This window comes from Hemicordylus capensis, chromosome 3, assembly GCF_027244095.1.
Source record: "Hemicordylus capensis ecotype Gifberg chromosome 3, rHemCap1.1.pri, whole genome shotgun sequence".
Lineage (NCBI taxonomy): Eukaryota > Metazoa > Chordata > Lepidosauria > Squamata > Cordylidae > Hemicordylus > Hemicordylus capensis.
Genome location: NC_069659.1, coordinates 293,065,997 through 293,083,126, shown reverse-complemented (window position 1 = coordinate 293,083,126; position 17,130 = coordinate 293,065,997). Strand labels below are relative to the sequence as shown.

Below are 17,130 nucleotides of genomic sequence, written 5' to 3'. Positions count from 1 at the left end.
GGTAATATAATAAAAGTGCTCTTCGCACATCAAAGGAGTGCACTGCACATTCTAAAGGTGTAGATGGGTCCCTGAAGAACATAGGGAGAACTATGTCCTGGCTGAGGTGGAAGTCAGACACTACCTTGGGTAAAAGGTTTGGGTCCATAAGTATTAGCACTTTATCGGGATAGATCCTGGTGTATGGTGAATCATTCTGCAATGCTGTCAAATTCACTGACACGCTTAGCTGTAGTAATGGCAAGCAGGAAGGCAGTTTTCAAAGTCACTAGCTTGATGGATGCAGAACTCATTGGTTCAAATGGGATCTTGGTTAAAGCTGAAAGGACCAAGGATATGCTCCACAGTTCTATAGGAATGTGAATGGGCAGAAATAAGTTCATGAGGCCTTTCAGGAAAGCCTTACTATCTGGGTATGAAAAAAAGAGTCTTCCCATCACAGCCTGGATGTTTTGAAGAGAGTCCTGAAAGATACACTTTCAAAGATACGTTAGCCAACCCCTGAGATTTTAGATCAGTCAGGTAGAGGAGTATAACCTTGATTGTAGCCTGCTTAGGCAGAAAACCACGCATTCTTGCATAAGATTTGAATCACAGCCACTTGCTATGAGAATGTCTGGATGCAGGACATTACTGTTGTCCAGCGCCAGGAGATCCACCTCTTGTGGCAGTCTGTGGTACTGGTTCCTTGACAGTTTGAATACCTGTGGAATCCATGGTTGCCTTGGCCACCATGGAGTCATCAGGATACATGATGTAGGAGCAGTCAGAAGGCGGACAACCACTCAGCTGATCAGTGGTCATGGTGGAAACATATACGGGATCTCCTGCTGCCAATCCAACTGGAAGGCATCCCCCAGTGATTGAGGGTTGTGACCTGTCCTGCAGCAGAAACGAGTGCACTTTGTGTTCCCTGAGGTGGCAAAGAGATCTATGGTTGGTCTTATCCAACTTGTGGAGAGAAGTGTAATATAATCTGTCTTGATTTCCCATTCATGATGTTGTTGTGGAAATTTTGACTTAATAAGTCGCCCACCAGAATGTTGTTCAGTTCCTTTATGTGGATGGCTATTGGGTAGACCTGATGTCTGATGCACCAATGCCACTGTTGGAGGCTGAGTGCACAAAGGGACCGAGACATTGTCCTTCCTTGACAATTGATATAGGCCAGGGCAGTGGTATTGTCCAATTGCACCTGTACGACTCCTCACTGTAGAAGTGGAAGGAAGGTTTTCATTGCTTTTAAGACACCCAGAATTCCAGGAAATTGATATGAAACTGAGCTTGTTGAGGGGTCCACTTGCCCTGCAGTAGGCCCCCAGCCTAGCAGAGACGCGTCCGTTATCAACCAGCAGGGAACCAGCATCTGAAAAGGGACCCCTTCCAGGACATTCATGCCCGTTGAACACCAGGTAAGTGAGTGCAGAATCTGATCTGGCATCATTAGACGCAGGTGTTGACTGTCCACAATTGGGCAGAAGACCGGCAGAAACCAAAGTTGTAACTGGTGCATTTTAAGCAGGCATACCACACCACTGTGTTGCAGGATGCCATGAATCCTAGGACTCTTTGAATTAGTTGGGCCGGTTGAGGTCCCTGATGTACTGGAAGCCTTCTTCAGGTAAGTACAGCTTCCTGGCTTCTGTGTCCAGGACTGCTCCAATATAGTTGATAATACGAACTGACTCCAGTTTGGACTTTTTCCAATTGACTTGGATTCTCAAGTTTTGGAGGAGACACAAAACATACTTTGAGAATGTAACTCTTCTTTGTCTCTGGAAATCAGGAGCCAGTTGCCCAGGTATGGATAGACCGATGGTCGGTCTACCCTGGAGCACGCCCTCACTCTACAATTCTTATCTGAAAAATATTCTAGTAAGCCAGCTTCCGGACTTTATGTCGCCTTTATTGATCTTAAATCTGCATTCGATCTTATAACCCGTGAAAGGCTCTGGCGTAAACTGTGGGATCTTTCGATAGACAGAAGGTTGCTATTATTGATTTCTTCTTTGTATGGAGGCACCTTTCTGAAAGTTCACTGCAATGCAGTAGGGTCCCTTTTGACTGCGATACCTACATACAGCGGTATGAGGCAGGGTTGCATCCTAGCTCTCTTATTATTTAGTCTATACATTAACTTGGAGGTCCCTTTCATATCTACACCTTCTACGCATCCTCCCAAAATAGCAAATAAGCATGTATCTATCCTTTTATATGCGGATGATATGGCAATCATGTCCCAAACCCCAACTGGTTTGAGACGTGCCTTGGGCCTTCTTTCAAAATTTTGTTCACAAGAGTTCATTGAGATAAATTATGAAAAACCTAAAGTCCTAGTCTTTGCAAAATGACCTAGGCAATATTGTTGGTCCATCAATGGTCATAGGATTGCACAGGTCAACTCCTTTAAATATCTAGGAGTGGTTTTTCATTCAGCAGGGTCACGCAATGCCCACCTCAAATCTACTTTGTTGACAGCACAGCTAACCACTAATCTAATTACATCCTTTCATTTCTCAAGGGGGGGGGGTGTTCTTATATCCCTGCTGCAGTTAAACTATTTGTATCTAAAGTCCACCCTCAAGTGTTGTACGGAGCCCAAATAGGACCTGTTACCAACTGTATGGCTTTAGAAGCCCTGCAGTCCAAATTTCTGAGATCTATATTGTTAGTCCCCCGATGCGTGCCTAATGTTGCGTTAAGACGAGAGGTGGGTATGATTAGATTGGAAACTTGTTATTGGAGGAATAGCATATTATTCTGGTTAAAATTTGTCTTCTCTTGTGTAGGATTGGCCCCCCTTATTAAGACTGATTGTTTCAGATTCAAGTGGAAGACCCAAATTATTGACAAATTGGCTCATTATGGTTTCTCTCAGGATGAGTTTATTAAAATGGGATATGATCGAGCCAGGACTCAGATCAAACAACGTATCATAGATATGGAACTGCAGGAAGAAGTTGCTTCCTGGCCTAAGAATGTCTTTTTTTGGGATCAAATGCTTAACATCAAACCAGCTAGCTATTTGAGTCTAATTACCATTCCTAAATTCAGACGTGCTTTGACACTCGCCCGTCTAAATGCGCTTCCATCTGCTGTCATGGAGGGAAGATTTAAAGGTACCCCTTTCTCTGCTCGACTTTGCCCCTGTGGGTCTGGTCAAGTGGAGACAAGTGCGCATGCCATTTTATATTGTAATTTCTATAGGGACGCCCGCTTAAGATTAGTGTCCCCTTTGCTGCAACGTTTTCCTGGGCATTTGGATGACTTTTATTTGAAGTATTTACTGTCCAGTCTTGATGACGACCTAATCAGCAAAATGGCTAGGTACTGTTATATCATTTGTAACATCCGCTTAGGTTTCCAATAATGTTTTGCTTTCTCTTTTCCATGATTTTTGTTTTATAATTGTAACGGAGGGTACTCTGCTCCCTTTGGCTATTAGCAAGATCTATCTGGACTTCACCACATCTGCCTTAATTCTAACCTGTTAATATTGCGTTTAATCTGTGTGATTTATTATGCTGAGTTTCTTGCAAGTATGTATGTTTTACTAAGTATTGGTCTATGACCGCAATAAAGAAAACATTACATAGACCGAGATACCCTGGGTCCATAGGTAGGCCACTACTGCAGCCATACATTTGGTAAATACCCTGGGGGCGGTGGAGAGCCTGAAGGGTAAGACTGTGAACTGGTACACTTTACTTCCTACTGCGAACCCCAGATATTTTCTGTGTTGTGTCCTGATGCCAATGTGGAAATATGCGTCTTTGAGATCCAGCGTCACAAGTCAGTTCTGATATAGAAGAGGCAAGATCTCTTGTAACGCTATCATGTGGAATTTTTGCACATGGTCCAATTTGTTGAGGTGGCGTAGATCCACGATGGGCAGAATCCATGTGTCTTCGGGATCAGAAAACAGCAGGAGTAAAAACACTTCCGCCTGTGTACCAACTGCACTGGGGTGATAGCCCCCTTTGCTAACAGCTTCTTCAGTTCTTCCAGTAACACTTGGGAGGGTTGAGTGAACCACATTCCCTGAAAACTTTGGGGTCGTTTTGAATTCTATGGTGTATAAACAGGTTGCTCACCTGTTACTGATGATCTAGTAGTGATCCATTGTATTCCTAGTGAATGGATTCTGCGCCTGCACAGGAACCTCGCAGATAGATTGACTAGCTCCTCGTGACGCCCCCTCTGCCCTGCATGTGCTCTGTCTTTTCATTATTTTAGGCAGTTGGGGCATCCTCTTACTCAGTTTCTTGCAGACCACCATGTATAGACGATCTTCTGGTGTCCTTGTAAGATAAGTATGTTTGCTTTAAACTACTGTTGCGCGGAGATTAGGGTGGGTCTTTTGAATACAATAGATCATTACCAGATCCATCAGTTACAGGTGAGCAACCTGTTTATCTGGATCATGATCTGTTGTATTCATAATGAATGGGTAACTAGTCAGCTTTCCAACCAGTGGTGGGCACAGCAGCCCCTGAAGCTATGGCAGCACCGGCTTTAGCACACTCCTCCCGAAGCCTGCTTCTTTTGCCAATCGCAGGTCAATGGTGTAATCTATTATAGTAATTCTCCTGGGTGTGTCTAGGAATGTGCGTCCCAGACGTCTTCATGTAAATGGAATTCCGTCAGCACTTTTGGTCGGAATTGTGGATCCATGCGAATTACTACCTTATGCGGATAAAACTGAGTATATGGCCTGTCTGTTCTCAGTGCAGTCAGTTCACTCACACGCCTTACAGTAGCAATTAAGAAAACTGTCTTGAAACTTTTCAGTTGCAAAGATGCATCTTTTATTGGTTCAAATGGGTACTCCGTTAGTGATGACAATACTAGTGATAAGCTCCATTGCTCCACTGGTTTTTTAACTGATGGATACAAGTTGTTTAGCCCCTTTAAGAACTTCTTACAATCTGGGTGGGAAAGAACTGTTGCACAATCCCATCCCTTGTGTTCAGGAGAAATAGCTGACAATGTACCTTGAGAGACACATTCGCCAACCCCTTTATTTTTAAGGATGTCATATAAAGCAAGACTTGTCTCAATGTGGCTTTTCTAGGGAAAAATCTAAGTTTTTTTCAGCATACACCTTGAATTTTTTCCACATTGTAGTAATTATTTCTTGTTGACTGCCTTCTATAATTAAGAACGTAAGAACAACCCTGCTGGATCAGGCCTAAGGCCCATCTAGTTCAGCATCCTGTTCCACACAGTGGCCCACCAGATGCTGCTGGAAGCCTACAGGCAGGAGTTGAGGGCATGCCTTCTCTCCTTCTGTTACTCTCCTGCAACTACCTCTGAAAGTCTTACTTTTTTTTTGTCCAATTCATGCCAGGTCTACTGCACAGAATGCATTTTTAAAATTCATACTTACCCTCAACCCTTTTCTTGTGAAGAGGAGGCCGGCCTTTTTTATTTCTTACTGAAGAAGCTTTGCTGCTGCTGCTTCCACTATTCACAGACATCCTATCATCCTCACCACCTGTAACTAATGAATTTCTGTAAGAAATCAGTGGAAGCCATACATCTTCCCTCCTTTCCATCATCTGTTCTGTTAGAAACTTCTCCAGATAAGCATGACTGGAAGATAGGAAGCGGAGGAGAGAAAAAAATTGAGGATTAAAATAGCAAACAAAACAGCTTTTTACAATCTAAGTATAACTGCTATTCTAATTAACCATCAAGTGTCCTGCTTACACCAGGTAGTCTATATTCTAAATGAGGGCTACCCTGCCAAATGTGCCTTGATTATTTGTGTTTGGCTAAGTTGAGCAAAGTAATTTTTTATCTGTTGCAATAGACCCTGTCCTTTTTGGACCAGAGGATTTGAACACTTGTGATTTCCAAATCCATTTACAGAAATTATCTTTACAAGTAATTTCAAACAATACATTATATTTAGCTTCATATACACAGGACACCAATCATTGTCTGAACTTGTAAGCTGCCCTGAAAATATTTTATTGAAGACTGGTACATAAATACAATAAATAAAGCCTTGTATACAAATCAGCTCTATATCACTTACACTGTCTTTTTGTCCTGTCGCAGGAGTTTAGAAGAAAATTCACTAAGTACTTCCAAGAAAGCAAGGTTAGGAGGTGGATATTCTTGTCCTTTCTGATTCTGATATTTAAAGGCAAATTCTATGCCATCCCTGTAAAAAGATTTGAAGGACATAAACACCAATTAATTCTTACTACTTTACAGGCTTTTTCAAAACTTCAACCTTTTTAGTTCACAAATGCAAAACATGTTTCCCAAAATCATTTTTATCATGATTCAGGAAGGGAGGATCCTTGTGTGGAAGCAGGTTTATGAGTATACAGCTGATGCACAAATGCACAATTTGCTCTACTGTTACTGCCATCAGTTCAGGCAGAGAACTTTCCAGCACTTGCTATTTAAGAGCCTTAACTGAAGATGCTAAGGACTGAACCTGGGACTATCTGTATAAAAAGCATATGCTCTTAGTACTCAGCAATGGCCCATCCCCAGCTAAGTGTGTCTTTTGATGTGGAAAGGAATACACATCCTCATCCTGGACGTAACTTGTAACATGGGACTAAGTGTGCATAATCAGAGCTTAATTGGGACTTTATGTTGAGTAGTCTCACACTGACATCAGAAAAGCCTGGAATCCTTGTAATTCCTGCTGAGCTGTGATAGCTTTTAGTATTATAGTCTATGGATAATTTTATCAAAAATCATTCCAACAGCATAATTTTAACACAGTTCAAAGCCTTTTCAGTTTAACACTTCATTAAAAATGCAATATTGGTAAGCATTTATGCACCCGTGTTAACACCGTGAAAACATGCAATCTATATATATAATTCTCTAAGACGTACCCACTGCTAATCCCATGTGTGGCAGCTCTCGCAAGAGTTAGCGAGCAGCTGCCGGATAGTGGTGGGGACAGGCGGACCACAGCGGGGTAGGTGGGTGGCAAGAAACTGCTGCCCAGGTGAATGGCCGAGCAGGCAGCAGAGGGAGCAGCACAGCCTCCCTCTCTGGCCTGCACTGGGGCCGAATGAGAATGGCAGGCACAGAGAGGCTTCATTCAGCCCCGGTGCGGGGGGAGAAAGTGAAAGTGGCAGTGGTGAGAGAAAGTAGTGGTGGGGGGGAAGCGGCTGGCCAGGCGGCTGATCAGAGAGGGGAAGAACATTGGAGGGAGGAAGAGAAGGGGGGAGGGCTAAGAGCGAGGGGCCGAGAACGAGGGAGGGGGGCTGAGAACAAGGGAGAATTACAAGCACAGGTGCTCTGTGCCCAGGCCAGCTAGTTTTTATTATTTATAAATCACCTCTTCCACAAGATACTTGAGGCGTATTATAAATTCCAATATACAACATTTGAAGTGTATTTTAGCAATCTGCAACTAACTAGTGTTAATATTTGTTTCCTCAATGAGCTATACCAGCACTTCACTCAGAAATTAATACAAAAGGATAATTATGCCCCACCAGTTTTGGTATAGTGAAATATGTGCATGTTTTCCATGTGTATACATGTCTAACTCACAAACAGAGAATTGTTAAGTAAGATTTACAAGTTGAAATAATAATAATAATAATAATAATAATAATAATAATAATAATAATAATAATTCAATTTCTATACCGCCCTTCCAAAAATGGCTCAGGGCGGTTTACAAAGAGAAATAACAAATAAGATGGCTCCCTGTCCCCAAAGGGCTCACATTCTAAAAAGAGAGCAGCTAAAAAAGAAATGACACCTGATCAGTAGTCCCTCTAAATTTTTCATCTCTGTGTGGAATGAGTTTTGTTCTGGGCAGCAGTATCAAGGCAGTGTGTGCACATGTGCATTCAGAGTGGGGCCTTTCTGATTCAATTGGAGTGGGATCTAAAATTAACTGAGTGGACATAAAAAAACTTGTGAGCGCGCACACATGAGCACACCTTAAAGGGAACACTGCTCCTGATTAAAAGTCTTTTCATACAAATGAATAGCCTTTTATTATATTCCTTGCCACTCACTTGTGTAATGTGGCCACAGCTTCTCTTGTCTTGATCTGGTCCAGGCCAAAAGTGAGAGCAAACCTGCGAGCCAACTCCTTAATACCACTGACATGGGCAGATGTCCTGTCCAAGTTGGGTCCTTGCTCTTGAACAAGCTCATTGAACAGCTAAACAAAGAACTGAATGGTTAAAACCTTATACACATAATGGTTTTACAGTCAAGTCTTCAGTGGTATGTATCAGTGTTCCCTGTAACAGCGATTCACAGATGTTGTTGACTACAACTCCCAGAATCCCTGAGCAAAAGTCATTGCAGCTGGGGATTCTGGGAGTTTTATTGTCAACAACATCTGGGAATTCCTGTTAGAGGGAACACTGGGATGCATTGGGAACATTTGGCAGGTAATCAATATTTAAAGTTCAAACATTTTTTTCTATGTCGCCAACCAATTATAACAGATTCAGTAAATTGTTTTAAATATAGCAGCAAAGGAGAGGAGGTCAACACCAAGAAGCAAGACAGTGAGAAAGAAAAGATTGCTGCGCGTCCCCAAGCTCCAGAGCAAGAGAGCAGAATCGCTCTTACTCGGGATAATTTCAGAAGTTACAATTTCCTACACAGATATTACATACATGTTGGAAGTGTACATGTTACAAAGAAGTGGCATTGTGCAATCAGTCTTTCTGCCCTATCTATCACGCAGCTGATATACACAGCTTACTAGCACACATCCCCCTTTCTGAACAGCAATGAATATATATCAAGAAAACACCACATAAAGCATCCCTTTCCCACAGAGGTGGGGAGCCAAAACCTAACATATCTTGGTTGCCTTGAGCATGAATTAGTACCAAACCTCTGGAAACAAAAGTCACCAGCAGAATCAAGTCAGTGGTGGTTTTATTTTCCTGGGTTTAAACAAAAATCCTTTTGAATTTGCAAACATTAGAAGTTCAAAAATAAACACTTTAAAAATGATAAATATTGTTTCTCTAAACAAATAGTTTTCTTTCATTTTACAGAGTTAGACTGCAAACAGTTTGATATTATCTAGCATGATGTCTATCTAAATCAATTAAAAACCAGTTCAAAGTGTCTGAACTGGATAATGAACAAGATAGTATCTGAACAGAAATGGAACCGGAGAATTAAATACTGAAGAACCTGAACAAAATCCATTTTTAAAACCATGGTTTAAAGCAAATGGTGTTCCCTGCATAAGGGGGCACCATGTTTTCTTTTCTAAATTCTCCCATGCCCTTCACTACTAAAGAAATTCTGTGGTGCCCCATAAATGCTCAAGGTTAGGTTTCATACTATGAACACTAAGGCAACAGCTGTCGAACATACAAACCCATAAATAAATTACAGAGTATGTGTGGATATGTGAGTGTGTGTGCACCCCCCACACCCCCCCTATATCTATATGCATATTAGCTGATATAAAGGCGGCACAATACGCATGATGCATATGCAACAATACTCCTCTCCAGACCTCTTTTATTGCATAAAATTAAAACCTAAGTAAATCTACAAGAGAGAGCAAATGTTTCAACGTAAACACGTCAGCCTCAGTATTCGCAGTTCCACTGTTTGAAATCCACATTACTATATCTGAAACTCTCCCCAGTCAAATCAAACACCTAGCTATATATAAAGTATATACAACATAGTTTGAAGATTAAAAGTATGCCCAAGATTCTTACCTGCTGCAAACTGAGAATGAGTGTTTTTGCACACTGAATTTTATCTATTTGCCTTGTTTTACTCAGTGTTTCCTTAATGATATCCCCATAGTCATTGTAGTACTAGAAGATAAGAGTAAAAATCGTTTAGTTGCAACCTATTTTTATCATGATAATCTCCCCCCCCCCTTTATTTAAGAACATTTAGTGTTCTACATGGTCTTTTTCCAGATTCTATGTTTCCTCTCAGTTGACAAATATGGGCTTGATAAATAAATGAATGAATGAATGTCAGATAGTACTAGGCTCTACACCAGTGACAACAGTGTATTTTAAAATTCACGCAATGACTAGGAAGTGCTGTTATTGGCCAGGCCAGAATTTGTATGACAGATTGTGCTCTCTGTCAAAGAGCCAATGATCACTCCCACAAGTCGATGTTCTTCATTAACATTATTAATGGGAGTGGGGGGGACGGGACAGGTTGCTTACCTGTAATATGTGATCTGGTAACATTCATATAAGTAACATTCATATAAGTGGGAGCTGTGTGGAATACTTCTGGCAGAAAAAGTTAGCTCCTCACGGCACCAATCAACCACCCACTGCGTGTGCTTCGTACAAACCACTCATATTGGTGGTTTGGCGCCTCACAGCTCAGTTTCTTGTTGGCCACTCCAAAGCAGCAGATCGCTGAATCTTGTGTAGACTGACTAAATGTTTGCAGTACCTGTTGCAGAGACAGATGGGAGGGTTTTATGAATGTTACCAGATCATCTGTTATAGGTAAGCAACCTGTTTATCTGGATCGTAATCTGGTAACATCCATAAAAGTGGGTGACTCACGAGCTTCACTACTCCCAGAGCAGCAAGTTACTGCAAAACTAGCTTGAGTACACCGCTCCCAAAATTTGCTGCCAGCAGAGGTCAACTGCACAGTGTTTCACAAATGTCTCTTCAGATACCCACTTTGCAGCCATGCATATGTCCTTGAAATTTATTCCTGATAAATGCACTGCTGAAGACACATACGCCCTCATAGAGTGGTCTTTACAGCTTTAGGAGGATCCACCTTCTGAATCTTGTAAGCCAAGTAGATAGTCTCCACCAGCCAATGAGAGAGTCTTTGTCTTGAAACAGGATGTCCCCCAATCTTTTGTTTTTAAGTGACTAATAGTCATCTTGTCTTCCTTATCATATATATTTGCTGCAAACAGAAGAGAATGTTGCACATCCAGGCTGTGCACTGCCCGTTCCAAAGGTGTGTCTGGATTTTGGAAAAAAGTGGGTAACACAATATCTTGGTTCATGTGAAAGTTGGAGACAACCTTAGTCCTGAACTCTGAGTCTAACTGCATAATCGTGGATTTTAGTGTACAGCTTGTCTATGTGTAAAGCTGTGAGCTCACTGTCTTTGCTATCATGATAGCAATCAGAAATACTGTCTTCAGTGTTACCATTTTAAACTTTGCAGTTGCCATTGGTTCAAATGGGTTTTTTTGTCAAGGAAGACAAGACCAAGGAAAGACTCCACCAATCCACTGGTCTGCGTACCGGCGGGTACATATTTGTTACCTCTTTTAGAAACATCTTACTGTCAGGGTGACTGTCCACCCATCACACTGTCCACTGTCAGGGACACAGTCCACCCATCACACCCCCCATGGGCGGAGGAAATGGCAACCAAATGCACCTCAGTGAGGTGTTTGCTAAGCCTTCCAACTTCAGTGCTGTTAAGATAATGCAAAATGTCCCTTATGGAAGCATCTCTGGCTCTAAAGCCTTTGCATGCACTTTGAAATGTTTCCATTTCACATTATAGTTTTTCCTTGTAGATGCCTTTTTGTCATTCAGCAGAAAGTTGTCTAACAATTTGTCCTCCACGCTGTAAGCCTTAACATTTGAAGGTTTGGATGCAACAGGTGGCCCCGCTCTTGAGTTAGAAGATCCACTGTTTGCTTTAGCCGTACATGTTCTCCCGCTGACAGTTTGAGTACTTGCTGAAACCAAGGCTGCCTTGGCCACCATGGAGTTATCAGTATGCAACGAGTGCCGTCCTGTAAAATCTTTGCCACCACCCGATTGAGCAGTGGATACGGGGGGGAATAAATAGAATCAAATGCATGTCCACAGTGAATCTTAGATATTTCCTGTGACTTTCCTGTATGCCGATTTGAAAATACATGTCCTTGAAGTCTTATGCAACCCATTCCTCCCCCATGTAGAAGAGGCAGGATAGCTTGCAATGTAATTATTTGGAACCTTCTCACATCGACATACAGGTTCAGCCACTGTAGGTCCATTATAGGATGAATGCCCCTGTCCCATTTGGAGATTTGCAAGTACAAGTGGAATCCCCCATGTCTGTTTGCCCACTGCACTGGAGAGATTGCCTCTTTTGCAAGCAGTGTTTCCACTTCTTCCATCAAAGCCATTATTGGTGGTGTGTATTTCACTCCTAACATACTCCGGCAGTGCCTTGAACTAGACTGAGTAACCGGTCTGGACTATCTAGAGAACCCACCAGTATGATGTTATCCGGTGCCATGCTTGTGTATGACTTGCCAGTCTGTTGTGACCGGCATTGATATTTGTTGTAGTTTGTAGGAATGTCACTGATGACGGGGACATCATTGCTGTTGGGGAAGAGGGTGTTGTCTCCTCCAAAGACAGTTGTACATGTGGGCTCACAGAGCGAACAAAGATTTTTTTTTTTTTTGCTGTGGAGTCTTATTGCATGCTTCCTGGCTGCCTTTCCCCTTCTGGTTGTTTGACTTTTTACTATATCTCTGAAAGGGTCTGTGGAATTCCTTCTGGTCGCTCTGGTGGTATGTGTTCTGCCTACAGCCATAAGGGTGGTACCTAGAAGCAGTGAAGGTAGCTGTTGTGGACGTAAAGGTCTTTCCCATGTACTTAGATTTTTTCCACTTTTCCATAGTGGAATCAGTGTCGTTGCAGAACAAACCCTTGACATCAAATGGCAGGGCCTCAATTTTTTCTTTCATATCTGGCTGCAAGTTGGTTGAACGCAGCCAAGGATGTCTATGTTGCATGGAGGGTAGAGGAGTTGGCATTTATTTTGGGCTAGCTTGCACTCCAGGTGCCCCACTGACTGAGCAGGTAAAAGACCTATTTTGTGGCCACTATTCTTGGTTAAAACTATGGGTCTATTGACAGGGGGAATAGATCCACAAGTAACTAATAATATTTTTAATTTTAGTGTAATAATGTGCTAAAAATGGCCCCTGCACACTGTGGATGGTTCCGGCCCACTAGTGCATTTGAGTTGTGTAGCCCTGAAAGACTCAACTGTTGCCTTGTCGCTGACGTTTTTGAAAACACTTCAGTAAATTTATTTTGGAACTCCTCTGGTGTCACATTATCTTTCTCCTGATAGAGTCCCACAAAGAATGCATGTACTTAGACAAACGCACTATCTAGTTTGCAATCTTAATTGCCACACATGCAGTAGCATACGTCTTACGTCTCAGAACATCCAGTTTCCTCCCTTCCTTGTGAGCTGGCGTGGTAGGATGCCATGACCCCTTTGATAAAGGGACACAGTCAATAACTAAGTAATTCGGGGTAGGATGTTTAAGTAAATAACCATTCTCCTCTTCCTGTATTCTGTACAGGGTCTCAGGTCTCTTAGAAGTTGGAGTGGATGTGTGTAGCACCTGCCAAGCTGCCTTAGCCACCTTTGTTATTACAGGAAGCATAGGTAAGTATACTGGTAGAGCCATGTTTAACTTCTTCATAAAATTGCAGACAGGATCATCCAGCTCACTATCTTTTTGTTTCCAGTTGAGACCAAGCACATTGGCCACTACTTTATTTCAGCTATATGGAGATGGGAAGATTTCATTTCCTCTGTCGGGGATATAGAAGCCTCTGTCAGATCATCATCTTTTCCGTCTGAGTGACCCGTTGATTCTGTGTCTGAGGAGTCAGATTCGTAGTCATCCTCTGAGGATGCCGGATCTGCAGAATGTGCACTAGGCTTCCCCAAAAAATATCAGTGGGAGCCGGAACCAACACCCCTACTGGCTTGCGAGCCCACAGCAGTCTTGGATGTCATTCGAGACTATGTTCGTGTACCTCCCAAACATGCTGATCTGTTTGTATCACATTCTGTACATGTCTGTGTTGACACTGAAGTCTTTCACGCTGGTTTCTGAGCCAACAGCTGGACAGCTGTCTGCACGCTTGCATCCTGATTCAGACGGGACACTCTTATAGCCTGTTGCTCAGCAGGTCCTGGAATAGAGGTTTACTGCCAGCAGCATACTGTTTCACCACCCGCAGGGGTGACATTTGAGTTGCAATCTGTATTGTATCCTGAATCACAATCCTCAGAGATTTCATTTGAGTTGCAGCTTGAACCTGAGTTTCAGCAACAACCTTCGGGGGTGTTATTTGCATTGCAGCCTATACTAGTTCCATTTGCATCTTATGTGCTTTCCACTTTTTAAACGCTGCATAATCATCGAGACAAACCCGGGTGGAATTTGTAGACATGTCACCGCATCCTCCCACAGGTAACAGGCCTGCCATAGATGCCCTAGACTGGAACAGGGTCATAGAAGGAGTTTTTTGATACCTCCCCTAAATCTTCCTCCTCTAAGTTGAGACCTTGGCTCAAGTAACCTCTGAATGTCAACACCAAACGAGTACTCTCCCCCGATTCCAACATCGAAAGGATATTCTGGGCGGTTTTGGGATTGAAAACAGCCTCCATGTCATCATCGGCATTGAACGCTACAGGTGATTGGTGCTCCTGCCTCAACATCAAGGTAGACATCGGGGTCCTCAGCGTCGATGGGGAGTGCCGTGGTGTAGGTGCTGGTGACAGAGACACTGCTCAACATTGAGGCGCAGAGTCAGAAAAAATACGATTCCTTCCCCTCTCGGGTATTGACTTCGATGGCAATGAGTTCATCAGACATTGTAATGGAGATGGATTTGCCAGACATTGTAAGCCAGACGGAGTAAGGGGTCATAGTGCTGGACGGCAACATACACCTCTCTTTCCGATGACTCTTCTCCCTATGTTTTTAGAGGGGTTGGAGCCTGACATCTTCTCGCTGCCACTTCCTTTCCTCCCAGTGGCGAGATGAATGTCTCTTAGGCACTCATGGTTCGTTAAATTGCTAGCCCTTTGATGTTGATGGCCCAGCCACCAGGGATTTAGACTGCATTTGCATTGCAGTCCCCGATGCCGATTTCGATACTGTGGCAATCAATTTCAGAGACTTCGGAACTTTCACTGGAGCCAGAGCTTCCTCCAGTAATGCCATTCTCAAACGCACAGCTCTATTTTTCTCTATTTTGTTCTAGAGAACAAGTTGCAAACAGAGCACGCAGCAACATTATGTCCTTCTCTCAGACACAGGAGACAACAGTTGTAGCCATCCATTCAGGGGAGCTTCCCCTCGCAGCGCGTGCACCTCTTGAAGGTGGTTTTTTTCTCTAGGCTTGGGGCTTGTAAAGGACATCCCAAGTATCAAGTCAAACAGTCCGTGGTTATACACTTTCCAAACAGTTCGCTGAGGTATCATCATCTGATAAAACAAAGAATAATCCAACCAGTCCGAGTCAAACACAAATTAGCACTACTTTATTTTCCAAAGGGTAGTCTGTAAACAATGTCCTGTCCAACCCAAGTCAAGCCCAAATATCCAACAATAAAATACTTTCTGAGGAGCCTAGATCACTGAAGAATAAAGTGATTAAGCACAATGGCGGTCAGAAAGAAACTGAGCTGTGAGGAGCCAAACAACCAATATGAGCAGGCGTGAAGCATGTGCAGTGGGCGCCACAAGTTGCTAACTATTTCTACCCAAAGTATTCTACGCAGGCGCAGAACCCACTTTTATGAATGTTACCAGATCACGATCCAGATCTTAATAATGGTTCAAGCATAAGTAGAATGGACAATATACTCAAGACTATCCAATAATAGAAAGTTATGCACTGGAAGTGAGGCAAAGGAATGACTTATTCCTAGGGGAAGAGAGCAAATTATAGAGCCATACCTTCATATAGTGTTTGAAGATATCAGCTGCTGCATGCATGTCTACAATGTCATAAATTATAAGCTTGCTAAAGGCAGCCAAAAGGTTCCTTCTCTTGTGTAAAGCTTCAATTTTATTAGCTTCATCCTCTTCATCTCCCTCTAACGCAACGGTAAAGAAAATAAATTGTTTCCTTTTAAGTTAATGCTGAATTTCATTTCCTTAATTCAACTGAAACATATAGTTCACTAAAATGTGACTGGATGGCTCAATTGTGAACACAGTCAGATGGCAATGTAATAATGACTTACACTGGTAAAGCCAATTAGGAGCATTTGGACTCTGTTACCTGAACTTCCACTGCATCCACATACAACGCCACATTCAGCTTCTTGATTGATCTACGGTATTACTTTTTTTTTTCCTTTTAAGGGAAAAGAGGACTGCTAACCCAGAACATTCTTGGTGGGGGGGGGAATTGACACTTCAAATTATTCTCTGTTCCCAGTTATACCAAATGCAACACACAAGCTCAGTACAGGGGCGTAGCCAGGGGAGAGGGTGTGTATGTTTGCCCCTCTCTCTGTTGGCCCCGTGGAGTGAGGGAGATAATTAAGAAAATAGGGAGGGGTGGAGCTGGGGGACCCTCTGGAGCTTGGGGTCCTGGGTTCTTTGAACCCATCTGCTCTATTATAGCTACACTCCTGGCTCAATGCAAGAATAGGTACTTTTAATGTTAAGCCATTCTTTGTATTACTTGTAAATCACAGATATCAAGAGTTAACACTTTGTTTTAAGGCTGCTGAAAAGACTATGTCGGAAGGATAATACTGGATGTGTTCTGAAGAGGAGATTGAAACGTGTTTCAAAGCTTGCCATGCAATCATACTCTTTTCAAAATGGATAAAATTACTCATGACATTACATTTTCACACATCTATTTAAATAAACTAGAAGGGGGCTTGGGGATAGAAACATTGCAAAGGAAAGATATGCCACATAAACTGAATATACTAGCTAAGTAAGGTGTGTTATAAATCGTTACACCTCCTGCCCCACTCTTTGGTACTAATTATAAACACAGAACAGCTAATGCATACCCATGCTCTGGTTCTCCTCATCCTGGTCAATGAAGACATGGTCCATTACAAAGCTAAGGAGTTCTGACTGGAGGCTTGAATCTGGGTTAAAAACCAAAGGCTGGAGACCCTCCCTGCCTCCACTCATCAGCTGGTGGCTAAAAATCATCAAGAGATCACAAAGCAGCATAAAAGCCTAGAATAAAAGATTTCTTAGTGAGTCATCCCACAAGCATCAAGAAAAGCTTTTTCATAATCAGATTCCAAATGAAAATTCCTGACTCTCCTCAGGTTGATTTACATCAATATTTGGTAGACCACATCATTTTGTTGTTGTAGAGAAGAGTACAGTACCGA

General features: G+C 42.5%; 1 protein-coding gene across 3 annotated transcripts in view; it reads right to left on the bottom strand.

Annotated features, from left to right (window-relative positions):
* Positions 1-17,130, bottom strand: part of STAG1 (stromal antigen 1) — a 327,093-nt gene that overhangs the window by 15,926 nt on the left and 294,037 nt on the right. For all 3 annotated transcript variants that reach the window (XM_053310204.1, XM_053310205.1, XM_053310206.1), the window contains 6 exons: positions 16,795-16,969; positions 15,716-15,855; positions 9,702-9,803; positions 8,013-8,161; positions 6,044-6,172; positions 5,390-5,595 (listed from right to left, as the gene is read on the bottom strand). In XM_053310204.1, the coding sequence (XP_053166179.1) occupies positions 5,390-5,595; positions 6,044-6,172; positions 8,013-8,161; positions 9,702-9,803; positions 15,716-15,855; positions 16,795-16,969 (901 nt within the window). The remainder of the gene's footprint in view (positions 1-5,389; positions 5,596-6,043; positions 6,173-8,012; positions 8,162-9,701; positions 9,804-15,715; positions 15,856-16,794; positions 16,970-17,130) is intronic.